Below are 27,139 nucleotides of genomic sequence, written 5' to 3' on the forward strand. Positions count from 1 at the left end.
AAGCCAATTTGTGATCAATCTGCAGTTTTGTGCTTCCTTGTCATTAAGATTCCCACCTTCATGGCTCCTTTTAGTCGTAAACAGCTACATCAGCTTTTTAACTGTTTTCTTAACAATGAAGAATTGTTACGATTCTCTGGCAGGTGCTAACAAATTAACTTATTTGTAGTAGAATGGACTGCTGCTCAACCCGCCTCCATCCCACATCACAGAGACTGGCAGCTCCTGCACCACAGGAGACCTCTTGTGACAGACCACCTGACCCACTGCAGTTTGCCCATCAGACTCCGTTGTCTAGCTGCTCCTCAAGGCTAACTCCTACTTTGACAAAGCGGCTTTTGATTTCTCCAGTACCTTCAATACCATCCAGCCATGTCTGTTAAGGGGTAAGCAAGCGGGCAAGCCTATGGTGTCCTTCAGAACAGTCAGTCTGTCCAGCAGACAGCAGCCTATGAGAATCAAGGACTGTGAGAGCAACAGGCCTGACCGCCATTGTCTTTACCTTGTACACCTAAACCTATACATGTAAGAGCAGGTCTCGGCATGTGCTGAAATTCTCAGAGGATTCTGCACTACTGGGGTGTACTAGGCGAGTGCGATATACAGTACATCATTTACGATTATATCTTAATTGCTGTTTTAACGATGTGCGAGATTAAATTATCGAGTATGTAACTCGCTTGGCAAAAAAAAAACGCAGAGTTCATTCACTAATGCAACTGTATAGACCACTGCGCGTGCACAAAGAGAGTTGTGTAGGTGTGCATGTCCAGCAAGCCTCAAGTTAGCGTCGCTCCCTGCCTCAAAATGAGTGAGCAAACAGCGCCAGATGATAAAACAGCCTCGCCATCTATGTCGTCAGAGTTAATTGCCAGACATGGTTCATTCTCACTCGCGTGGCAGTGGTTTGGTTTTGAAAAGACTGATGTTACTCAAATGACGGCAATCTGCAAACTATGTGGTAAATCAGTTGCTGTTAAAGACAGCTCGACAACTAACTTGTTTCACCATTTGTGAACCAACCACTGCACTGAATACGAAGAATACGAAAAGCTTAAGGAGTCAACTGTCCAGCATAAATCTAAAGTAACCAAGGTACAAGCACAAAAACACACTTAGCAAACTTTACCGGTCAAAAAAGTGCCTTACGACAAGAAAAGCAACAGATGGCATGACATAACAAACGCCGTCACCAATTACATCACAAAAGATATGGTGCCAATTCAAGTGGATGAGAGAGATGGTTTTAAACAACTTTTGAATACTTTAGACCCAAGGTACACACTGCCTGGCCGAAAATATTGCAGTCAAACAGCTCTGCCTAAGTTGTATGATTTGTGTCGCCAAACTTTGATGCATAAACTGCAAAAGGTTTCACATTTTGCCACAACGACGGACTTATGGTCAAGCCGAACATCCGAGCCATACCTCTCCCCGACGGTGCATTTCATTGACGAAAACTGGCAACTGCAAAGCTTCTGTCTGCAAACATCCTACTTCCCACAAGATCACACAGGCGACATCATTGCGCAAGGTCTGAAAGATGCCCTGGCATCATGGTCACTGCAAGAAGACCGCATGGTTTGCATGACAACAGACAGCGGGGCTAACGTCGTCAGTGCACTACGGATTAATAACTGGAAGAGGCTACCTTGTTTTGGGCATAGGCTTCATATTGCGATTGGTGAGTAATTTGGGGTTCCTCTGTAAAATGCAGTTTAGGTTAAATTGATCTCTTATTTATTATGACGTTTAAAAATACAAAAAGACCTGATAAGTAAAGCTATAGATAACAAAAATATAAATTCAATATAATTTCAAATAATACATTACATTATCTTGGAATTATCGTTATCGTCAAAGTCCCAGAAAATATCAAGATTCCCCCCCCCCCCCCCCCCAAAATATCGCACACCCCTAGGGTGTACTGACAAGGTGGGTAAGAACCAGAAGGCTCAGGGGCAGAACTTTATTTCTTGATGTAGAAAGAATGGTCAGCACGGAGATCAGCAGAACAAGGAACTGGTTATGGACTTTCACCACACCAAACAGCTTCTGCACCACGTTACTGTTCAGAGAGTGGATGTGGAGATGGAGCATTGCTAGAAGTACTTGGGGGTTCACATCAAGGACATGTTGGACTGGTCTCATAACACAGGGGGACTATAGAAGAAGGGGCACAGCAGGCTCTTTTTCCTTAGGAGACTGCGTTTGTTCCTTAATAATGGGGAGTGACATTCTTAATGTCTGGCCAGTGTCATTTCCTATGTGGTGGTATGCTAGGCCAGTAGCAGAACTTTAGGAGAGGCCCATTGAATCAACAAGCCAACAGTGCAGGCTCATTTATGGCATGTGCTCTCTGGACCCAGTGAAGGTAGCAGTGACAGAGACAATGATGACCAAACTGAGTGACATTATGACCAATGCTGCACAACAAAATCACTCAGCAGAAGTGTCAAGAGAAGAGACTGGGGCTCCTTTATACCACCAGCAATACGCCTGTACAGTCTAGAGCCCTCCTGGGCCTTTTGTGCCAATCAGACCCCTTACTGGGCCCTCCAAGCTGGCTGATTTGGTTTCTTGAATGAAAACCCCCCAAAGTACATATCAAGGAGCTCATGCCACCAAGTGCAGGCCCTTCAAGTATACAGTACAGCACATCAGAAGGTGTTCATAAATGTGCGTCTCAAAGATGGCTACTGCAGGCTTACTTACTTCTATTGACCTTCTCACATCCATTCTCCTCACATCTGGACTTGGAGCTTCTGTCTAAACAATCGCTTCTTAAAGCCTGGAGTTTTAATGGGGTCCTTGCTGCCACCTTTACTTCTTCATTCCCCTACCTTGGTGACATTTCTCCTCTGTCACTGCACAAGTTCATTTAGTTATCTTTGTTTGTTTTCACCACAAAGGAATCGGGTCAGGTCCGGTTGGGGAGCCTGCAGTGGTACAGCGCATCGCTGCACCCACCACACAACAAAACAGCTCGGGATCCTGGTTGGCCACCCCCCAGGCAGACATGCGGTCCAGACCCACCCTCAGAGAATGACCCTCTATCTGCCGCAGCCAGGTGTCATGTGGGCATTCCCTTGGCCTGGTCCAGCCACTCAAGTCCTCAACAATGAGGGTCCTGTGAGGCAGATCACCCACATGGCCATAGTGCAGTAACTGACACTCCCTCACAATGCAGGTCATCTGCCTCATTCAGGACTCCATGAGCAACACAAAGTCAAACCAGCGGCCCCCCAGGACTCTCTGAAGAGACACACCTGAAGGAGTCCAGTCTTCATCTCAGGTCACTGGATGGCGTCCATGTCTCACAAACTGAGAGCACCAGGACTCTAAAGACTTGGACCTTCGTCCTTTTGCAGATATGGGGAGCGCCACACACCCCTGTCCAGTGACCTCATGACCCCCCATGCTCACCAGAGACATGAATGTGGCTGTAAAGGTAAGTAAACTTTACTCACGTACCTCAGCACAAAGGAATGAGGAGAAATGAAAGCACTGATGCCCTTTATAATCTCCGCTTGAGATAGTCTTGAGTAAGCGTGTTGAGGTGACTCAATGAGAAAGGGAGGAAGTTCATTTTCAAAAGATGAATAAAGTCTTGCACTTCCTACTTAACAGGAAACGTATTGCCCATTGTGAAAACACCGACCACATCCCATGTGTTGACCCCGCCATGATTTTCAGTCATGCACAAGGCCCGGCCTGGTCAGAGCACAGCCACAGTGTCCGTGCTGCAGCCAAGTCACTCACAGAATCGACTTGGGCGTCATTTTACTTCTACCAAAGTGGCAAGCAGCGAAGGTCTGGCAGGTGTATTTGTGCCCCTCAATCTGCTTTTCAGGTGCTACCCTATGGGCCGCTGTCTCCCTTCACTTGCACTTTGTATGATGTCGTTATTGAGAACAGAAATGCTGAACAGAATTTCAGATTACGCGTTATGCTTGACAAATCAAACAAACATTCTTGAAGAAGCACCATCAGCATTGGTGGACTTTTGAATCTGTGCCCCCCACTGCACCTGAACTCATCTGAATACTGAAGGGGTTGTTAGTTTACGGAATGAGACTGGCAGGTGAGCGATTATCTAGCCATCTGGCTTCAGCCTGCTCCTCATGCGATCCCCTTTCGTTTTCCATAAATCAGGTTTTAAAGGGCGGTTTTCTTTTTGGCCCCGTTATATTATTTACGTGCCTTACACGGTCCATAATTCCTGTATTTCTGCATGCCAAATATTTCGAACACAAAACCATGCCTCACAACTCAAGGAAATGATACAAATAAACGTGACGTTCTACACCTAGGCTTAAGGACAGAAGACGAGAGTAACCAAGCTGCCAACGTTTGAAAACCTTCTAACTAGAGACCCAGGGCAGCTACAACTGTCCACTGATCTTCATGAGATCTCAGTCAAGAAATCTACCAACATATCCATTTTAAAAACAAGTTTAATTGTAGGGTGTCATAAGGAGCTATCAATGTGTAACGACCAATATACTAATTGGGGACATTGTGAGGAGTGTTGCAGATAAGGAGCTAAAAGATGTGCCATCACATCACGTCTACCCAGGCGGCTGCAGACCATCCAGTGAACTCGTGTCCCACCCTAAGATGGCGATCGCTACACCTTCAGCTCCTTCCTCCTCTGAAAGTGATGAAATAATTATGTCAAACATTAGGGGTGCACAATGGATTGCATTTTAACTGTGATTACGATTACAGGAACAGCAATATGCCAATTGTGAAGTGAAGATTGCTGCCTTCCATTCTGTACTTGCCCACTGTCAGAGAAAGGGTCTTACACATCGCGTGATCAGAGAGACGGACATTTCCTAAGCACAAACACTCGCATCATATGACTAATTACAAGCGACCCTGCTTTTTAAGAGTTCAGCCCATAAAAGTAGCAGCAGTAATACTGGACCTAAGCCACCTTACACATGGTTTCATACCAAAATAAAGAGAATTGTCCGTAATGTGGTATTATTTTGGTTTTCAATAATGTTAATGTGATCAAAAAAAAAAAAAAAAAAAAAAAAAATCATACATACTGCACTGTGTAAGCTGTTAAAATGTACACAGCCATCTAAAACTCAACCAGATGGTCTAGGGTGGCATTGAAAGGTAAGCAAGCAGCCTCAAGTCCTCGACACGGACAATCATTAGCACACCGAGCCAGAACGCATGTCTGTAACCAGCAGGGTGCCAAAAGTAAAATCAGATTCCATTAATCATTGCTCTGCTTAAAATGATGTGCAACAAAACACCCAGGATAAGACTCAGGCCGTGCTCTGCCCTCCAGAAAGGTTTCCAAAGTTGCATTGCTTTTACTTTATTAAAAATGTCTGACAGAATTTTACATGAATTTGAAACAAACAAATTAGCACCTCCTGCAACCACAGCTGATTTGTGGTGGACTACAATTACGGAAACAGGTCTGAACACAAACAGTTCAATATATTGAGGAGGAAATGCTTACCAACATCAAACTCTCCTCAGACACAACGACTCAAGGACTGAGAGTCACAAGGGCCACCTGGGGCTGATGGGAGAAGCAGCAAGTTTGCAAGATGACAGATCATGGAGGATAGGGATGAGTGTAACACAGAGGGATACACATTTATTAGGAAGGATAGTCAACAGAAAAGGAGGTGGGGTTGTGGTTTATGTCAAACAGAATTTAAATGTAAGTCCTCTTCAGTTGGACGATTAGTCCGTCTTAGTGAGGACATGTGGCTTCACCTGGAAAGCATTAGGGAAAGAGGTCTTATTTTAGGAGTGTGTTAGAGACCACCCAATGCAGACAATAATTTCAACACACATCTTTACAATAATGTTAAAAATGCAAGTTTACAGGGAGATATTATACTCATGGGGGGCTTCAATTATCCGAATATTAACTGGGATAACCTTGCAGATGGAGGAATACAAGAGCACGAGTTTTCAGAAGTAATCAGTGACTGTTAATTAACACAGCATGTGTAAAGGACAGCCGGGTTCCATGCCCGGCAGGGACGCCTCTGCTGCATCTGTTCCGGGGGAGCAGCCATGGACTGTTCAATACCTCCCCCGGGATGCTTGGGGGCAGCCTCCCTGGCAGCCAATGATTCCCCAACCCGGCACATGGCTCCATGGGAGATGGAGTCCTCCACAGCCTGGTTGGGGGCTCGGATGGCCGCCAGGGGGAGCTGCATGGACTTGGCAGCCCGGCTGGTCAATTCCTCAGCCCCACCTGGAAATGCAATTAGGTCCAGATGATCAAGCACCTGGAATGCTTCCGGGTGGGGTATAAAAAAGGCCAGCCACCACCACTGAGGGGAGCCAGAGTCGGGAGGAAGGAGGACTAAGCTTGTGGAGGAGTGGTGGGAGAGGAGAAAGAGTGCTGTTGTTGTTGTGGACTTGTGTTTTGTGGGACTGTGTATTACCTGTGGGTCACAGGGAAGACGTGCGCCCATGGGAGAAGAAAATAAAAAGTCCATTGATTTTATACGTGCCTCTGTGTTCTTCTGTGCCAGGTCAGGCGCTTATATAGCGCCTTATTACACATGTTAAAGCGCCAACACGGGGTGAAGGCTGTCTGGATTTAGTATTCTGTAATAATCACGACAGAAATGAGGGTGTGATTGGACCACTAGGGTCAGGTGACTATAATATCATACAATTCTGAGTGTTTTGTGAGAGTGGAGAAGCAAAGACTAAAATTGTTAAGTTGAACTTTGGTAGGGCAAATTTTGAGCAGATGTGGCAAAGTCTAAGGAGGATACACTGGGATAAGTCAGTCGAGGATGAGTGGAACAGGTTTAAAAATGTTTGACATGTAATGCAGGACAGGTACATACCTAAATTTGGAATTAATAGGAAATTTAAAAACTCCACAGTGGGTTAAAGAAGAGTTAAATAAAGAAGCTGCAAAGAAAACGAAGACGAATAAGGCATATAAGACTGACTGCAAAGTGAATCGTAGAGCGTATGAGAACATGAGCCACCGTTAAGAAGGATATCAGGGAGGCTAAAAGACAGTCAGAGAGGAATATAGCAGATAAGGCGAAAGACGACCCTAAGAGATTCTTTCAGTATTTTAGTAGTAAAAGAACCATCAAGGAGGAGGTCAAGTGCATCAGGAATAGTAAAGGGGAATTACAAGTTTAGAACGCCCACTATTTCATGGTCTGTATCTTTTATTTTTCTGAGGTCTTCACAGGTGAGCAAGTGGATAACCACCCAGGCGTAACAAGGACTACTAAGGAGGTACTGATCGATTTGGAAATTATAGAGGGAGAAGAGCTGCTCATATTAAAAAGGCTGAAATTAAACAAATCACCTGGACCAAATCATATTTACACTCGAGTTCATAAGGAGGTTAGCGAGTACAGAAACAAACCCTTGACATATTTTTAGGAAGTCACTGAGCACTGGGGAGATTCCCAAGGACTGGAAAATATTATCCCATTATATAAAAAGGGTGACAGGACAGATCTAAGCAACTAGGGGCCAGTAAGCTTAACATGCATCACAGGAAAATTAACTAATCTATGAGGAAGCAACAAAAGGATACGATCAAAGCAAAGCACATATTGATCTGGACTTTCAGAAAGCATTTAATGAGGTGCCACACAAGAGGGTGGGCATCAAACTAAAAGTGGCGGCAGTTCAGGGTGTGGTGTGTAGATGGGTACAGAATTGGCTCAGACACAGGAAGCACAGGGTGATGATGTGAGGAACCTCTTCAGAATTGGCCGATGTTAAGAGTGGTGTCCAGTAGGGGTCAGTGCTGGGGCTGCTGCTATTTTTAATATAAATAAATGATTTACATAGGAATATAAAGAACAAGCTGGTTAAGTTTGCAGATGATACCAAGATAGGTGGATTGGCAGATAATTTGGAATCCATTATATCATCACAGAAGGACTTGGACAGCAGACAGGCTTGGGCAGATGAAATATCAGTAAATGTAAAGAGTTACACATAGGAAGTAAAAATGTGAGGTTTGAATACACAATGGGAGGTCAGAAAATCGAGAGTCCACCTTATGAGAAGGATTTAGGAGTCATAGTGGACTCTTAAGCTATCGACTTCCAGACAGTGTTCAGAAGACATTAAGAAGGCTAACAAAGACTGTCAGGTTATATAGCGCCTTGATGTGTGGAGTACAAGTCACAGAAGGTTCTGCTCAAGCTTTATAACACACGGGTGAGGCCTCATCTGGAGTCCTGGGTGCAGTTTTGGTCTCCAAGCTACAAAAAGGACATAGCAGCACTAGAGAAGCTCCACAGAAGAGCAACTAGGCTGACTGAGGGCTACAGGGGAGGAATTGTGAGGAAAGATGAAAAGAGCGGAGCCTTTACAGTTTAAGCAAAAGAAGATTAAGAGGTGACATGATTGAAGTGTTGAAAATGATGAAGGGAATTAGTCCAGCGGATCGAGATGGTGACTTTAAAATGATTTCATCAAGAACATGGGGACGCAGTTAGAAACTTGAGGGGAAATTTCGCACAAACATTAGGAAGCTTTTCTTTACACAAAGAACGATAGACCCTTGAATAACAAGAGACTGAGTAGTGTGGTGGACAGGAGGACTTTAGGGACCCTCAAAACTTGACTTAGAAGAATTAAGTGGAGAGGACTGGCGAGCTTTGTTGGGTTGAATGGCCTGTTCTCTTCCAGATTGTTCTAATGTATTGTAGCACCTTATAGAAATGACGAGGGCAGCAGCATGTAGCAGAATGCCACCATTTCATGAACTTGCTATATATGGTTACACTTAATACTTTAACACACGTGTACAGCACAACTATCAGGTGGTGTTTAACTGATTTTAATTTTACATTAATCTCACTTAAGAAAGTGTTTGGCTTTCATTTTTACATACACAGACATTTCTTAATCAAAAGCTATGGAATTCCTATGAATGTAAGAGATGTTCCTTCAGTCTCGGGCTGAAGACTTACATTAGTTCGGCATACCCGGACTAGAGTTGCCGACTACCTGTGCACACTGAATTACTCTTTGTTAATCATTTGTACAGAAAGAGAAGTAATACAATAGACTGCTACTGAGCCTCCCCTATTCCATTTCTCTTCTCAGTATCTGGATGTGGCACGTGGCGCGCTGCTCTGCTGTATGGGAAAGACATCCCAGATAAAGGGGCGTTGGAATCATCGGATGGAAAGATTCTCTCATCAGATTGGATGGCCAGCACAGACTCCACTACAGGAGACCCAGGAGCAGACAGGCAGCCAGTTGGCCGAGGTCTCCAGAACTGGGACTGCACTGGACTTTCTCCGTTGTCAGCTGGCCATACTTCACCAGTTAATTAATGGCCAGATATTGTTGGTTTACATTTATATTTAAATCAGTTTCTGCCTTGTTTTAACAAATCTGCATTTACAGTATATGGGGGTCTGTTCTAGATTTAGTAATTAAACTGTACATTCCCGTTTTTGACTCCCCCCCCCCCAACATTTTGTATTTTTTAATAAGGGAGTGGCAGTGATGGCAGGTTTTCTAAATGTAATACAGTGATCCCTCGCTATATCGCGCTTCGCCTTTCGCGGCTTCACTCCATCGCGGATTTTATATGTAAGCATATTTAAATATATATCGCGGATTTTTCGCTGCTTCGCGGGTTTCTGCGGACAATGGGTCTTTTAATTTCTGGTACATGCTTCCTCAGTTGGTTTGCCCAGTTGATTTCATACAAGGGACGCTATTGGCAGATGGCTGAGAAGCTACCCAACTTACTTTCTCTCTCTCTCTCTCTCTCTCTCTCTTGCGCTGACGTAGGGGGGTGTGAGCAGGGGGGCTGTGTGCAGCTGCTTCCTGAAGCGACATGCTGCACAGTGCTTCGCATACTTAAAAGCTCAAAGGGCACGTATTGATTTTTGACTTTGTTTTTCTGTGGCTCTCTCTCTCTCTCTCTTCCTGCTCCTGACAGAAGGGGTGTGAGCTGCTGCCTTCAACAGCTTTGTACCGGCGGTGCTTCGCATACTTAAAAGCCAAAAAGCCCTATTGATTTTTTTTTTTTGACTGCTTGCTTTGCACTCCTTTGAAAAGGAAGATATATTTGCATTCTTTTAATTGTGAGACAGAACTGTCATCTCTGTCTTGTCATGGAGCACAGTTTAAACTTTTGAAAAAGAGACAAATGTTTGTTTGCAGTGTTTGAATAACGTTCCTGTCTCTCTACAACCTCCTGTGTTTCTGCGCAAATCTGTGACCCAAGCATGACAATATAAAAATAACCATATAAACATATGGTTTCTACTTCGCGGATTTTCTTATTTCGCGGGTGGCTCTGGAACGCAACCCCCGCGATGGAGGAGGGATTACTGTACTTTCTTTTTTAAAACAAAAAGGAACATTTATGTTATTTTATTACAGAATGATTTGAAATCAGTAATTTGCTGTATTTACTATATTACAAAAACATTGAGAAATATTTTTACTAAGTGTACTGTACCTTTATTTTACAAAATAAGAAAATTTTATACATTGAATTTTAAAATTTTCAACTAATCCAGCTTTTAACATTTTCACCTTAACAATTTTAAAGTGGTTCAGTAATAAATGGGAGGTTCTACTGAACTATATTGACACACAATACAATATATACAGTTGGCAACACAAAATCTGTACATCACTGTAGTGTTATCAATTAAAAGTGAATTATAATATCAACTGCAATACTCGTCAACTATAAATTTGGAGGTAAACGTGGGACACGGAGTGTGTCAATAGGCACTGACGCGGTTTGCACATTGCAATATTTACAGCAAGAGCAGCAATAAGAAATGACCAGAAGAAGTTCAAATGCCAAATAAATCAATCAGAAATAAGAATTGGCTGCCATACCCTTCTGTCTCTTTTTATATCCAGTTTGGTTTGTCCTGAAATCTCACAGTGGTTCTTTGTCGTCTCTTCTGTCCTCTAGTATCCCTCATTCAGTGGTAGTTCCCAAAACAAAGCCTCTTTCTGTATTATTAGAAAGCCACTTGTAAGCCAGTCACTCAGTGCTGTTGATTTAGGATCGTGATTTACAAAAGTGTCATTTCAGCATCCAAGTACCCCAATAACCAATCTATCCATTTAGGGGATGTGTGCATCACTGGTGTTCAACTCCAGGCCAACGGTGGAGCTCGCCCTGGAGATGCAAGTCCTGCTTGCGTCCGTCTCCACTACTTTCCTATACGGTGTTCCCTCTGGGTGTCCAGTTTCTTCACCTCCTCCAGCAGCTCTACTCATGTCTTCCCTGCTAGAGACACGTCCTCATCTTTCTAAGAACTCTGCAGTCGGCCATCACAAGCCCCACCTCAGTTTTAGCACTCTATATCAGCCCTTGGATTCACTTCCCAGGTCAGAGCTTGTTCTACCAATTAGTGTGGCTACAGAATCACTGTGCCCCCCCCCCACCTGAACAGCCACCAATGGCACAGACACCCAGTACTTTTCTTTACTTATATACGTTTCCCCATTAGACAGCAGAGCCTCAGTAGCTTTTAACTGGAAATCTCCAGTGGCCCAGTTGCTGGATTAGGGGGATGTACTCAGGCTTTGAGAGAAGACCCCAATGTATCTGCATATGGTAAAAATGCCCAATAAATGCCAAAAGAGCACACACCGGGACAATGTTCACCCAGTGAAAGTCCTGTTAGTCCAACTGCTCCCCTAGGCCGGGGTGGTCATGCAGATTTACAGTTAGGGGGTTCTCTCTGCAGGTCACAAACCCACTTCTAGGGATCCAGTCATGTTTCATAGGTGGGCTGCAGTCCTCACAATAAGTGTAGATGGAGTCAACTTCCTATGACACATCCATTCATCTGTAATCCCATTTAAACCATCCAGAAGTTGAGAGAGCAGAACCTCTGCTGGGCAGCAGGCACAAACCAACAACAAATGGCATGTCAGCCCTAAGAAGGGTCCACCTGCAGATACATACATACACACACACACCTGTGTCTCTTATTAAACAGGACAACTGGGAGTCATCAGTGAACCTAACCTGACATCACCCAATTAAATATTATTTCATGGTGGCACAGTGCTGTAGTCAATGCTGCCGATTTACAGCTCCAGTACAATGGGCTCCAATCAGGGTTGAATTTCTATGCTCTCCCAGTCTCCGTGTGGACTTTCACCAAGTAACTATCTTCCCAACATTCCAAACACTTGTATGTCAGGTCAACTATCGACTCTAAACCCGCTTGTCATGAACAAGTGTAGGTGTGTGCCTGGTCAAGCCAGGCCTTAGCCCTCCAAGACCTTGAATTTGAAGAGATGGACTCATTCTGTGAATGGATGGAAAAATAAATATCAGCCAATTATTATTCAGTCCTGATAGCAAGGGTCTGCAGAGTTAGCATGGCACAGTGATAAATACGACGTTTCAAAAACAAAAAAGGACAATATCAGCTGTGATGGGTCCTGGCAGGGTGCCACCATTTCCCAAAATGAACCCAGTGAAAGGAGAATTACTTCATGGTGCCTGGGCTATTCGGATGCCAAGTGCCATGCATTCTCTAGCTGCTCTGAAGACAGAGCAACCAGCAGCCAGCATTCTTTCTACTGTGTTAGCAGAGGGCCATTTATTACAAAATAGAAAAGCTGTCTGCGGAGGCTCATGACAGATAAGACAAGGTGAAGAGTGACACCAAAGCGGCCCAAATGTCCGCCAATGAGACAACCGAGTCTTATTAAGCACAGCTCAATCTGCCAATTTCATTGCCTTCTTTTCATGTAGCACGCCAACTCACTGCTCATATTGTCCATTTTACAAATGGGCAGCATGGGTGTGTGAAGAGACTTGTATTTGCCCGCAGACTGTGGTGGGATTTGAACCCGTATCCATGTTCATTTCTGTCTGGAACCTTAGCCATTAACATCATGGGATGGGCCTTAGCAATCTGGGTAATAAGAACATCAACTCTCATAAACAGGATCACTGCTGTAGCCTGGGGCAGTCAGGCTAGTTGGCCTTAGGTCACCCCTTAAAAATTAAAGGTCAGCACATGCGTGGTTCCATCGTATAACCATCGTTTGAGTTTATTTTCTGTTCCAAAAGGACGATTTTTGTCAGAAACTAAACGCAATAAGCAAGCTGGCACTCAAGACATCAGTGTCCTCCACATAAGACCACATCTAAAAATCTAGTTAATGACTGGGAGAGCACAGGATGGAGGTGCTACGGCCTCACAGCTCTAGAGGTCCGGGTTCACAATTCCGGCACATTGACTATCTGTGTTGCCGGCTCATGTTCCCCACAGGCCCAAGTGCATTCCTGCCATCTCTCTAAGAAGTTTGAGCTGTACTGCACAGTGGCTAAACTGGGCGAGTGTGCGCCATGTTCAGCGGTCATCTCTCAGAGGGCTGGCTCACGCCCTTGTGCCCAACGCTCCCCAGCCCCTTGCAACTGAAAAGACTGAAAATAAAATGAAGGGATAGGTGGATGGATTTTTGCAAAGTGACTGTCCTAGACATTAAAGAGCTGCACACTTGGAGCTTCAGTTGAGAGCTCAAGTGGCACAGGCCACCCCAGTGTTACCTTTGTATGACGTATTTGGTAATAACTTACAATAAAACAAGTTAATATGTAAAGCTTGAACGGCTTCACCCCAGCACTGGTCAAATCCAATCCCTTTCCATATATGTAGTGTATACTCAGTAGTACTAGGGTGTTGTACCGTGTTAGCCATTATGAATGTAAAGAAAAGCCAAGCAAAATGACACCTTTTATTGGCTAACTAAAAAGATTACAATATGCAAGCTTTCGAGGCAACTCAGGCCCCTTCTTCAGGCGAGATGTAACCCTAATAGTGTATACTCAGTAAGTCCGAGTGGATCCTGAACGACAATAAATGGAAGTGACATCACATAACAAGCACTGCGGAAGGACACACCTAACAGCCAAGGGGTCAGCCTCCTCTACTTCCATTTTCCCTCCTCCTTTTGCTAGCTAAATGAACCTGGACACACACTGGGCCATGTAAACCCAGTCCACTACAAAGTCAATCGTGCTCTATGGTGGACAATGGTGCCACGGCGCTGCTGAGCCCCAACTTGCCTACACTCTTATGGGCCTTCGTCCTGCAATCTGCCAGCCTGCGGGGGAAGTCGCCATCTGGCCTTCTATGAAACCTGAACTCTCAGCCCCTGTAGATCTGCTGCCCCCTTGCACTGCCAATTCACTTAGAAACAGTAAATCTCAGATCACCTCCATGACTCTCCTGCCTGACAATCAATTAAAATGCAGAAAGCCCACGTTATGGAAAAAGAAGAAGTAAAAATTAATAAAATCAGGATGACTTACCAGATGGGTGTGGCCCAGAATAGCCAAGACAACAATCCTGCGTTCATAACAGAAGGCGGCACATCGTGTCTCAACAGGTAAGGCAGTCAAGACCAGACTGGCACATTCTGAAAGGCCTGCTCTTTTTACTTTTTTCACCAGAGACTGGAATGTTGCACAAATCTGCCATTTATCTGCCCACTTCCGTCATTTGACAGACATTTACAATCAGCTGCTGGTCCTGTCAGGCAAGAGTGAGGTGGGTGAAGCAACTGTAAACATCCTCCTTAGAATTTAGCATCAGCTCTACAAGGCTCCATATTCAACCTGCACTGTACCATACAAAACACACTTGGCATCAGCAGCTAAAACAACAAGACTTGGAGCAACAGCTTCGTTTTCAAAAGCCTCCCAAGACGGAGGTCAGAAGGGCATCTTAGGAGGGCCACTTAATGGGGAAGTAAACCCAGCATCAGGGCCACAGACAGGATGCCAGCCAATCACAGGGCACGCCAATAAACAAAAGACCGTCTCACTTGAAAGTCATCTTAATTTCTACACCATTTTTGTTCTGCTTTTCGTGAATATGTTGAGCTGGGCTGACCAGACCTCCTTCATCCCAGTTCTTAGAGAACACTCAAAAGCCTAACAATGCAGGTGACAGACACAGACCCTGAAGTGTCTTGAACCCCTGCCATGCACTGCAACAAGAGGGCCAGTCCACCTCAGCTGGCGCCTCCCAATTTACAGAAGCAGCAGTTCTGCTTATTCAGGGGTCCTTACCCTCTCGCAGACAGTGAGCCCAGCAGTGCAGGATTCTCATTCCGGCGCTCACTTTTTCCTCTTTGTTTCAATCACACACACATACACACACACACAAAATTGAGAAGTTTGAGCAGCAAAAACAAAAAAATAACATTCAGTCAAAACGCCCAGAAAGGATGTGAAGGACCTGCATCTGTGGTACTAAATGAGGTGCAGCCATAGAGCATCCTACTCAAAGGGGACCTGTGTTTGAATGTTTAAACAGGAATGGCCTGTAAGCGGGACACTAACTTCACTTGGTGCGACTCTTTGTCACATCTCTGCAGTGAAAGTCACGATGGATTACGGTACCAACACAGTGTGCCAACAGTAAGGATGTAAAGTGGCAGACGAAGTAACAATTTGGGATGTCTGCGGCCGCCCAATACAGCCCATATCTGCTACACATTTTCAGCAGGAACTGACATGGCCTAAACAGGGCTGGTGATTTTCTTGATTAAATCATTTAAATTTAAATTAAGCGGTTTAAAGTGATGTTAAAAAATTAAAATCACATTTATAAAAAAAACAATTAGCACGATTAAACAGTTGAAAGCAATGAATTATGCCAACAGCTAGGTACATGTGCACAGTCTGAGCTGTGAACCACTCGAGTGACCACTGGAGATCCCGGACTGAGGACACCAAGACGACAACAAAGAGAAGCAATCCTTAACGTCCAAGAGCGGTCTCCCTGAAACCACAGCTGCGTTTTGATATCACATCCATGAAAATCGCGAACAGCAGACAACCTTGGATGGCCGTTGCCCATATTGAACAGACTCAACCCAACACCCAACTCTCACTCTACAAATAAACAGACTCAATGGTACGAACAGCCGCAGCCCCGAGACCCCATAGTCACGTAGCATGGAGTAGCTGCTACAACACGACACAGAGCACTAAACTTCTCCTAGATCCAGAAAACAGGACTGGCAAACTCCCACGGCATCTTAAACATCTGTACCTCAAAGATGAGGGTCAGCATCGCTCCTCCAGTCAGAGGACTCTCTCTCCATTTCAGTACCCAAGGGGGTGAAGGAGTGTGATGTCTCAGTCACCGGAGCACAGCCCACTGTCCTGAGGTCCCAGCCCTGCATCACCCGCCTGAATCACCACGGGTACCACAATAGGTTTCTAGATGGGCCACATTCACCCATTCACCCCTGCAGCCTTGGCACTAAGGAGCTTTCTGCTTAAAATGAAGAAGCTTCAGCCACACAGATGGACACAAGCCCACCTTGCACATCTGGGGAGGTCACAGCTGCTGGATTTAAGAGCACCGCTCAAGGATATCCCAAATTTGTGGTCAGCATTAGCAGCTTAGCATGGGAAAGGCGCTACATAAATAAAAGGTATCATTAACCATGTGGAGGACATCCTTGAAGATGGGACATAACATTTAATAACAGAATACAATTCTCAAACCTGCTCTAGTTCAGGGTCACGAGAGACCACAGAATAACAGAGCCACACGTTTTATTGGCACAGTGCAGATTGGTTTATTTTTTGCAGATGCTAAGAAACCCCATTGATGTTTTGCTGGCGGAAGATGTGACTTGTTTAAAAAGAGTCCACTCGTTTTTCTTAAATGTCATTCTTTTCCAGTTTTCTCTCACACCCTTGCTTCAGTCTTATTGTTTTAGATTAAATCAACTTTATTAATCCCAAGGGGAAATTCAAACAAATGTTTTAACAAACAGGAGATGTAGGGCTCACTCATGGTTGAATGCACTCATGTGTGCGCTCATCATCAAGAGGCTCTTTAGAAAAGCTTCCATTGCTGGTGGAAAACAACCCAAAAAGTTCACAAAGTAAAGCAAATTCCCCTTGCGCCCCTCAGAAATCCTCAAACACCAACCTCAGAAACTGGTGCTGCAGGTCCCTGCCTTTGATTTTACACTCGGTTTCATTAGTCACATTGTTTTTAATTTCTAAGAAGCGTTGGGGACATAGCAGGTCGATGAAGTGACACTCCAAGTAGTTTCCACACAATTAAGAGCCAGGCCATGGCCGAGTCTGTAGGTTCTCCTTGGACGAAAGTGGGCTTCTTACTGCACTGAAAAAGACATGCGGTTTATGGGACAGAAGACTTGAACTGTCCCAATGCGAAATCAGGCAGAGTAGTGAAAAATGAATCATTTTTGTCACGTCTGTCCACTACTAACTGACTGCTTTAAAGATTTTTTTCACAAAGCAATACCAAGAGATCAAAATGGCAAATATTGTCTGAAAAGTAAAATCTCCACGCTAGTCTCAAAGACGCATTCGGTTAAAGACCAACAGTGCTTTGTTTCCCAATTAACGGTTTGTTATGGAGCTAAAAGTCCGCAACTGACCCCCATGGCCCTTGTAAAATGAAACAATATAAAATAAATTAAGATCTTTAAAAACCCCACACATCTGATGTGGTCAGTGCAGGCCATTCTGCATATCTACAACATGAACACAGTGTAGAGTGTGAATTTACTAAAATAATAGCAATACACAAGATGCAGTGCCACAATATCGTCTTTGAAATACTGTACTTTAAAAGTTGGACTGAAAAATTCATAAAAGCCTTTCTCTCAAAGCTTTACATGTAAAGGCCAAATTTGTGATGATCTGAGCAGCAGTTTGACCGCTGTTTCTGCCTGCTTTAAATTAAACTTTCCAATTTTAAAAGCGTTGAATTCACACAAAACCTGGTCAGTTCTTCAGACTAATGAGAAAGATGACCAGATAGTTTCAAAACAATTAGTCAGCACTTCAATTAAATCAAGACATCCTCCATAGACCAACTATGAAGAGAGTGCATACTGCACACTGAAAAACCAGCGACATCAGCAGACCCCACACGAGACTTACTCAGCCGTCACGCTGGCAGGCTTTCTGAGGCCGGACACGCTGTGAGGTGAAACCGTTCAATCGCATTGTCCTGCAAGGCCCACCATAATACAGGGGTTCTGGATTTCTGAGCTGGGAACTGCTTGCGGTTTTTTCCCCCCCACCAGTTTCACATATCAGCGAGTCACTTACTTCTAACTGGGGTATTTAACTGCCCTTCTTGCCCCTTCTCTGATTTTACATTCTGGAAAGTGTGCCAGTGTAACATTTAAAGGTCGACGACACTCAAACATGTGCATTTCTGAAAATGCTTAACCTTATTTGACCTTTTTCAAAATAAATTCTCCTTTTCTGTTGATTTTGCTATCTTAACTGTACCTGAATATTGACAATTAGTGATAAGAAACGGAAACACTGGAGCTAATAACACCGATAACTAAAGGGGAGCAGCTACTTCAGTGTCGTTTTCACTTGTGTACTTCTTAACTGGCGCTTATCTGGGGAGGCCGGGGCCTATCCTAGCAATCACAGCGCGGTGACCATGACGTTTTTTGATTTCTCCTGTGCATTCAATGCCATCCAGCCACTTAGGTTAAGATGGAAACTCTGACTGCTCTTTTTATTTTTAGCAAAGCCACAATGCTCCTTTCTTTTTTGTCATTCTAGGGTGTATTTAAGAGGAGATTTGTTGTTTGAAATAATGGATTAATGTTTATTTCTTCATTTATTGCACTTCTGTAAAAATCGGCATTTCCCCCAGGGGACAAATAAAGTACTATCCATCTACACGGAATGTGATATTTGGATTGATTTTTTTTTTTCTGGCAAGCTGAACATTAATTTTGCCTGAGGGTTAAGAGTATTAAAAAGGTGGTTAGAGTTGTGGAGGAGTTGGAGGAAGGCTGGCACGTGTGGAGGGCAGCAAGTAAAGGATTAGAAAGAACTGCACGCCCCACCTACCTGGTAAGGGGTCTCGCTCGCTCACCTGCCTTTCCCAAGGTTTCTTCCATATTTTTTTTTAACCCTAAAAGGGTTTTTTTTTTTATTCCTTTGTCTTCTTACAGAGTCAAGGCTGGGGGGCTGTCAAAAGGCAGGGAATTTTAAAGCCCACTGTGGCACCCTTTGTGTGATTTTGAGCTACACAAAAATAAATTGTATTATATTGTAACCGAGACCCCCACTACCCAAGTCATCAATTCTCTTAAAAAGCCTACTACGAATTGGTCAAATAAATGCACACATACACAAACAACCAGAGCATTCATAGGTGCAAACTCCACAGCTCAAACAAGAAGATGAATTCGCCTCAGCGCAGCACACAAGAACGCCTGCTGCACCCCAGAGCCAATTTTACAAAAGCCGCTCGTAACGTCTGGACGGACTAAAAAAAGTAAGAAACACTCGTTTGACCAACACAGGTAGAGTCAACTTGAAAGTGAATTCAGTTGGGACAAACACGCGCAGCCGCGAGGCAGACCTCGAGGACCACCCAAGCCTAACGGGTCACCACCTCCCCTTACCTCGCCGATCCATCGCAGCTCTCCTCTGCAGTTTGTGTCCGAAGATTTTCACTCAAAGACCCGTCCGCCGCAAACTGCTCGCCGATCCCATCCCTCTCGCCCGAGCGCATTTCCCCTTTTCGTTGTCTTCTGCTACGGTTTGCGGTGAAAGAATCGGCGTTTCCAGTCTACTCGCGAAATGTTTCAGCTTCGTCCTGCTAATAGAATTTTACCGCCATCTTCTTCTGAAGTCGCTTACTCAAATTCTACCAAACGTCTCAAATGGGCTGCGAAACTTAACTTCCTCTCGGTGGATTCCTTTCGAACCATTCACGGAGGATGAGCACTTCAGCACGTGAAAGTCCTAGTATGTCATCAAAGAAAACACGTGCGGCTGTTTTCAAAACACGCTCACTTCTCCGAGTTGGTCGCCGGTCCTCCCCACGTCCACTCCCCTCCGAGTAGCGGCGTCCTGTCAAGTTGGGGAGTCGCGGTTGGGGTATCAGGACTGGCGCCTTCATTTTAGCCAATCCCTGCAGAGCACTCTAATAAAGGGTGGGCTCTATCTTGAGCCGGGCCAATGAGAGAGCAGAACCGTGAAGCCGCGAAGCGGTTTTCCTACTAGAAGCCTCGCTGGGCGGCTGGCGCGCTCGCCGCTTCTTGTGACTGGCAGGCGCTTTCGTTTGTATTAAGAATACAAGACGAGAATCGGAAGAAGGGCGTGAACAACAGCTTGGTACGTGTGACCGATGCCGACACAGAAGCTGGATGAAGTAGGCTCGCTGAATGGATGGATAAGCGGTCGGGTGGGTAACTTTAGAGTAAGAGAACGTGCACCCTGCTGGGTTCGAACAGTCATAATTGGGCCATAACTACCGGTAGATCAGTTGTTGAATACTCGCCGTTAAACTTGAAAGGCCAGTGTTCTCCGATTTGCTGTATGCACAGTGTTGTCGTGTGTCTCTTTATGTATTCATACTTCTCTCCATTTTCTAAACCTGCTTATCCAGAGCAGAGTCCAGGAGAAGCTGGAGCCAATCCCAGCAGTAAGCCTCAGCTGCAATCCCTAAACAGGACACCAGTCCAACCCATGATAAACACACACAGACACACAACAGGAGCCAATTTAGCACCGCCATCCCCCTAATCTGCTCATCTTCGGACTGTGGGGGTTAACCAGAGTACCTGGAGGAAACCCACATGCACAAAAGAGACAGACCACACGGGGAGTTCCTTGGGCCTGGACCCTGGTCTCCTTGCGTGACACTCTCGCACCACCTTGTGTATGTAAATGTGCAGGAGTTGGTTTAACACTGGCAATGGATTCAAAGCAGGTGCCGTGCCAGGCCAGGGCTGCAGCCCATTGTAGGGAATGCACATTCACAGTTTAGTGTCACCTGTGAGCATGTCTTTGGGCAATGGTAGGAAGGCCAAGCAAAAAGAGAAGTGGGGAAAAAAACGCAAATAATTCACCCTAGCTGGGGATCAAACTGGAGTGCAGGTGCTGCCCACTGTAATACAAGGCATTGTGTAAATGTATTAATGAAGACCACCCTCGCTGGAGATCATCGTGTAAGTGTATCGATGAAGAGTCCTTGTGGCAGTCAGTGACTGTGGTGAAGGTGCCCTCCTCCTATCCAATAAAGTGGCACATTTCTTTACAGCAACAACACAAGGCAGAAGCCAAACCAGGACATTGGGACACGGTGGCACTCCGCGGCTGATGACACCCACACCCACACAGGCTCACTCACTCACTCGTACCTGGCTAGTTCACCAGATAAAGACACACATTCACACAGCTGGAGTGGAGGGAGGTGAGATAACATGTGTGGGTCAGGGACTCTGCCACTCTGACCAGTCTGCCTAATGGCTGGCTGCAGTTTCTCTGTTGTACTTAAAGTACGTGAGAAATGCTCAGCCTATGCAGTAGGCATCCTTATAAAATCAGAAACCCACTGGTATTTCACAAATCTATTCAAGACTTTTTATAACACCTGTTATGCATCTAAACAAAGGCTCCTTCCGGGACCATCTTGTGGATTATTCTTTTGGGAACCAAAAATGTTTCCTTATGGCATTGTTCTGAAGAACCACATTGGCACCCTTATCTTTAAAAGAGATTTGAGAAAAACATCTGACATTTACGGTATTTACACAGACCTCCTTTCTTTCTTTTCATTTAACTTATTTGCATGTTTATTTTTTTCCCCTGTTGTGCCAGTTAAAAGTCCAAGAATTTCAGAAGTGGTCTGCTATAACGCTGATTGAATAAGTCAACAGTCAGGGAGACATTAAAGCCACAGACTGTGTTAACTGTTCACAGTTTCCTTTGTGTATTCTACTGCACTGGGCAGTAAACACAAGGCTGCTAGTTTAGTTTTCACCTCAGTCACTGTCACCTTGACTTGGCCTCACTTGTCATCCATCACTTAGAGAAACAAGGATCTATTTGACTTTGATTAAAATCAAATTAAAAAAACATAAAATTGATTATTTGGAGAAATATTAAGAGAGTCATTTTTATTTGCCTTTGCATATTATGCAAAAAGGCACCAATTGCGTCAATCTGTCTGTTTGCCTGAACTGCCTCAGCTTCCAGTGGGTTGATTTTGTTGAAATGTGGCACATTTGTTCTTCAAGTTCAGTTTTCAGTTGGACCTCTCAAATAGAACTCTCAGTACAAAATGATAAAAAGTCCTATTGAAAAGCACTGGCGAATTTTCAGACTCATCCCTGTTAAAGCAGAGTAACGCTGTGTGCGGCTTCAAATGCCGTTTAGTTTGCTGTCTCGGTTTACTTTATGAGAGGTTACTTTGGCTTGCATGTTTTATATATTTTCCTCCCTTACTCGCTTGACAGCTCGTCCCGACGGAGAACTGATGCCCAGTACACGCTGATGAAATACCAGATGGGTCGCATGTGCCTGAGGTGGTCATACAAGGAACTTGTGTGAACCTCCGCAACACCATTTTGCTTCTGCTTGCAGTTGTATCAGGTGAGTTAAATGATCTTAGTAAAAGTAAATAAAATCATGCAAATAAACTTATCGAGAAGAGGAAGCGAGCCCCCTAAGCGTAGCTCTGCGACTTATTATGCACACAGCAATTAAACACATCCTCAGTCTTTACGTCTCATTAACCAGCAGGTAAGAGTGGCTGAGTGTTAGTCTGACACTAAAGCCGTTCATCGTGCACCACTGCAGCCAACGATTTTAGTTTGAGACTTCAGCACAGGTGTTAGCTGTTCATGGGTACTGCTTTATAAAGCTGATGTTTAACAATAATAATAATAATACATTGTAGTATTATAAGCCAACCACAACTAACACTTGGACATCAGTAGATCAGTGGCATTTCTGCATTACAGATGTTGTGTAAAAAAGTAATACATTTCCCTCTGTAATTTATTATTAAAATATTTAGAACAACTTTCAGCTTTGCCTTCTTAAGCAGCACTTTTCCCGTTTTCCATGATATGCTCAGTGCAGTCTCTTATTGCTCCCTGTGGTATGTGCCATTGTCTGCATGCCCCTCTCTGGCTCTATTGGCCTGGCAGCGTTCTCTGTACCTTTAGCTATGCAGGTGTTTGTACAAACTGAACCGCTCAGTTTTAGTGATGGGGCTTGAAGGTGCAAGCCCCTTATTCTCAGCATTAAAATGTGGACCCCCCTTTCTTTCTGTAATCGTGTGTTTGCACTTCCAGTTCAACCTTTTCCCAGCCAATGCCGCAGTAGCCAGTGAGGAGATGCAAACAATCGAGAGCCATTTGCTCTTTTGCAGGAGGTGACAGTCATTTAAAAAAAGAACTCAGATCAGAATGAGGAACACCTCGAGCAGAACACACGACCACTGAGAGAAAAGCCACATAGGAAGCCTTCTGTGTGCTCTTTGCATTTGATGGAAGAGAAGCCAGCCATGTGACTGTCAGATGCCCCTGTTTGAAAGGGTGGTAAGAGCAGGTTAGCCTGCCTCCTGCTGTCCATCAAACACCCGGCCGTATGGCAGTTAGGCTGCTACTAGACGGCCCCAGAGACTTGTGTTCAAGTCATGCAGAGTGGCTTGTCCCTTGTCACCTCAAAGCCATGCATTCTAAACTTGAGGTGTTGCTGTTTTAATGTAAGACGTTCATAGCCAAGCAGGTGGTTGGGATGGCCTCACTTTACTTAGCACTTGAATCTCTATGACGTCTTCTTTTTTTGATGATGATGATGATGATGTCAGACTTTATCAGCATGATGTGATGCCAATTGAGACAGACCGGGTAGCAGCACCTTATTGTCTGGTTGAATGGTCCTTGTATGGCATGTTTCACTAGTGCTTAACAAAAGATGGACACACTTTATTTGTTAGGTAAGTTCATGTTAATGTTAGGGAGGTTGGCACACAGAAATGACATTTCTAGAATGGCAGCACTACAGTTGTCATACTCAAAAACACCACTCTAATAGATTGCAATGTTTTGACCTCACGTAAGTTGGACTCTGCTGTCTATGAAAGCCGTTTCGACTGCCAGAAGCCTACTTGGACTTGCATTTGAACTACTGTACATATATTACAAAGTGCCATTAAATAACTTGCATTTTATGTACCCTACTAACACATCATGACATTCTGTTTTCACTGTTATTTTTATATATAATTTAGTGTTACCAAATATCTATTAAAAAATTGGACAACTGACTCGTTCATGAAGTGCACTGTATGGCCAAATGTATGTGGGCACCCCTCCACACTCCTGAGGTCACGCGTTTCATTGTCTTCAGGCGTATAAAATCAAACACATCTCCATTGGCAAACACTGGCAGTAGAACGGGTTGTGCTGTGATTTTAAACATAGCACTGTTAGAGGATGCCAGCTTTGCCAGAAAAAAAGTACATGAAATTTCTAATGTGCTATTGTGAAGTGGAAGTGTCGAGGAGCCATGAAGTGGTGGACCCCGCAGACTCCAAGAGCAGGCCATTGAGTGTTTAAAAACCACGTCATTCACTACAGAGGTCCAAACTGCCCATGGAAGCAACATCAGCACAAGGACTGAGCCTCAGGAGCTTCATGAAACGGGTTTCCATGGCCGAGCCTAAGATCACTACATGCAGTGCCAGGTGACTGCTGGTTTAGTGGTGTAAAGCACACCGCCTGCCATTTGATGCAGGAGCAGTGCAAACATGGAGTTAAGAATGATTCACAATTCACTCCCTGCAGCTCTGATGAACGTCTGGCCAGAGCTACCTTCTGGTCTGCATAGTGCCTACTGTAAAATTCAGCAGAGCAGGGATAATGGCGGGGGACTGTTAATGCAAAGTAGTTTTAGACAATTGGGCACTTCCAGTTTCTGTGCCAGCATGACTGTGCCCCTATGGTCCGTAAAGACATGGAAGAACTCAAGTGGCCTGCACACAGCCCTGATCTCAACCCTACTGAACACTGTTGAGATGTTGAGATGATTTGGAATGGATGCTGTGACGCAGATCTTCTCATCCAACATCACTACCAGACCTCGCAAATGCCCATTTGGCTGATTGGGCACAAATTCCAACAGGCACACTCCAACATTTAATTGGAAAGAAGAGTGGTGGCTGTTATTGGGAATGGAGACTCCATATTAATGCCCATAGTTTTCAAATGGGATGTTCAACAAGCTCATATAGGTATGGTGGTCAGGTGTGCACCAAGGTTTGCCCATATAGTGTAACTACAAAAACTGAAAAAGTGTGTATCTTTAAAAAGCAGTTAAGAACGACACGCCACCAGATGCACCTGAATGTTATGCCATGGATACATTTTCTGACTTGTTTTAAACTGCAGCCATCCACGCACTTTCTGAACCTGGAGTCACAGGGACTGGTGAGGCAGCCCTGGTAGTAACAGCAGTCCACTGCTAGGCACAGTCACTCACACAGGGCCATTTTAGAGTCCTGAAACAACTCAAACTGCACCCAGGAAAGTAAAAGAACTCAGAAAACAAGGCCCAATGCTGGGATTTGAACGCAGACCCTCAGACCACGGATGTGGGAGGAAACCTGACATGGGCAGGATGACAATGTGCAGACCCCACTCTCTTTATCAGATGCCTTGCAGAAATCCATACACATGAAACACATTGTGGTGCTTGGCAGGGCAGAACAAAATTCACTGGTGACAGAAAACACAAATTAACAAGTGAAGCACAAGGAGGTTAATTAAGATACGCAATACAACAAAAGATCACAAGAAAATGGACACGCAGCAGGAGGCCAAGAGCCGAAACCGTCCGTCATGTCCAAGTCCCCCTTATGTAACCCCGCCCATGTTTCCGTAACGTCACACGAGTAGGTCCCGCCCACACACTCCTGCAGGAACTGCAAGTCAGAGATGCGACAAAGCCGCAATGGCAGGAGCTGATTTTTTGTAGCAGAAGTTTGCAGACCTCAAATCATTCCGAGGAAATGCGTTATCATGACGCATCGTTAATCATTGGTCATTTAGTTTGTTTGTTTGTTTTTAAAATAAATGTCCAAACGGTTCAGCACATCTTCACACTCGGCCTAAACGTAAAGGTCGTCGATGTGTCCTCATCCTTACTGTCCATTCGTATGCGACTTCAAATGCACGTGAGATTATCCACGGTGCTGTGTATTTAGCGCAGTCTTAATGTGGCGTATTGATGAATTCAGTAGTTCAGACTTGTCTGATAGCCTTTGCAACTTGACGAACGGAAAGGAAACGAGTTCTACATCAAAACTACAGATGCCGCATAGGAAATTGTTCAAAATGAAGGACTGGTTTGGGCGAGCGGTGCCAAGACGCCATCATTAAAACATTAAATAGCTGGTGTCGTACTCTGATCACCGAGAACAGCTCTTTACCAGTAACGCCGTCAGCATGCAGGCTAGCAGCTCGTCTTTGCCTTCAAAGCACAGAAGCCCCCCGTGAGAGCCATAAGTTCATTTCAGCCTCGTTTCCGTGTACGCCATATCACTGGCGCATCGTGTCACAGATAGTTGATCGGTCTGCTGCCCACCAAAAAATAAAATGGCACTTTGGCTCGGCCAGTGCACGAGCCGATCGTTTAACTGCACCTGCTGTCAAGCCGAGGGCGCCATCACTGAGCCTGGTTATCACCAAACCTCACCAGGCCTTCGTTGTCCTCGCCACGGTCACTGTCTGTCACCAGCAAAGGGAGTGACGCAGACGGAGGAGTAGAATTATCTGTTGGACTCGGTCAGCCATGTACTTCTTCGGGGCTTTTCCGCAGCTTTGTTTAGGGCTCCAGAATATCTTTTTGATGTAATCGTTTTCGTCTTTTAACGAATCATGTGCCCCCTACAGAATTTTGATCAAATATTTTTCATCAGTTAATGGTATTTCTTTTTTCAATTTAATGCAAGTATATACTTAAATTAATTCGCATTAATGGATTATAGAACGCATAAGGAGGTAAGGTAACTAAAGGGTTAACCAAACGCAGCTTAACGCTTGGGCACGTGAGGGTTAACTCATCTTCACCAGAACCATCAAGGTAATTACTAAGGTTAGAAAGAGGTAATAAACACCCCTTAAAAAAGCGAAGTCAAACTAGTGAGACCACCCAAACAGCCCTGTTGTGAAGTGGATCAAAGCGAAAACCCGTGTGGGACTGGGACTGGGACCGGGACCGGGACTGGGACCCCCCCCCTCCTCCCCCCGACTAAGCAAGCGCTGTTTAGAACAATAAAAGAATCGACGCGTATGCGAAGTTACG

At 44.7% G+C, this 27,139-nt stretch overlaps 1 protein-coding gene and 1 long non-coding RNA gene across 2 annotated transcripts in view; one reads left to right on the plus strand and one right to left on the minus strand.

Annotated features, from left to right (window-relative positions):
- gramd1a (GRAM domain containing 1A) overlaps positions 1–19,688 on the minus strand; it is a 109,358-nt gene extending 89,670 nt beyond the window's left edge. Inside the window, exon 1 of the mRNA XM_051920804.1 lies at positions 19,441–19,688. Within this exon, the coding sequence (XP_051776764.1) occupies positions 19,441–19,550 (110 nt within the window). The 5' untranslated portion in view covers positions 19,551–19,688. The remainder of the gene's footprint in view (positions 1–19,440) is intronic.
- A 319-nt stretch (positions 19,689–20,007) lies between these two features.
- LOC127526186 (uncharacterized) lies at positions 20,008–23,275 on the plus strand. The gene is made up of 3 exons (XR_007933807.1): positions 20,008–20,225; positions 22,282–22,417; positions 23,202–23,275. It is a non-coding gene; the product is annotated as an uncharacterized LOC127526186 (long non-coding RNA).
- Positions 23,276–27,139: the final 3,864 nt, after the last annotated feature.

This window comes from Erpetoichthys calabaricus, chromosome 17, assembly GCF_900747795.2.
Source record: "Erpetoichthys calabaricus chromosome 17, fErpCal1.3, whole genome shotgun sequence".
NCBI classification, from domain to species: Eukaryota; Metazoa; Chordata; class Cladistia; order Polypteriformes; family Polypteridae; genus Erpetoichthys; species Erpetoichthys calabaricus.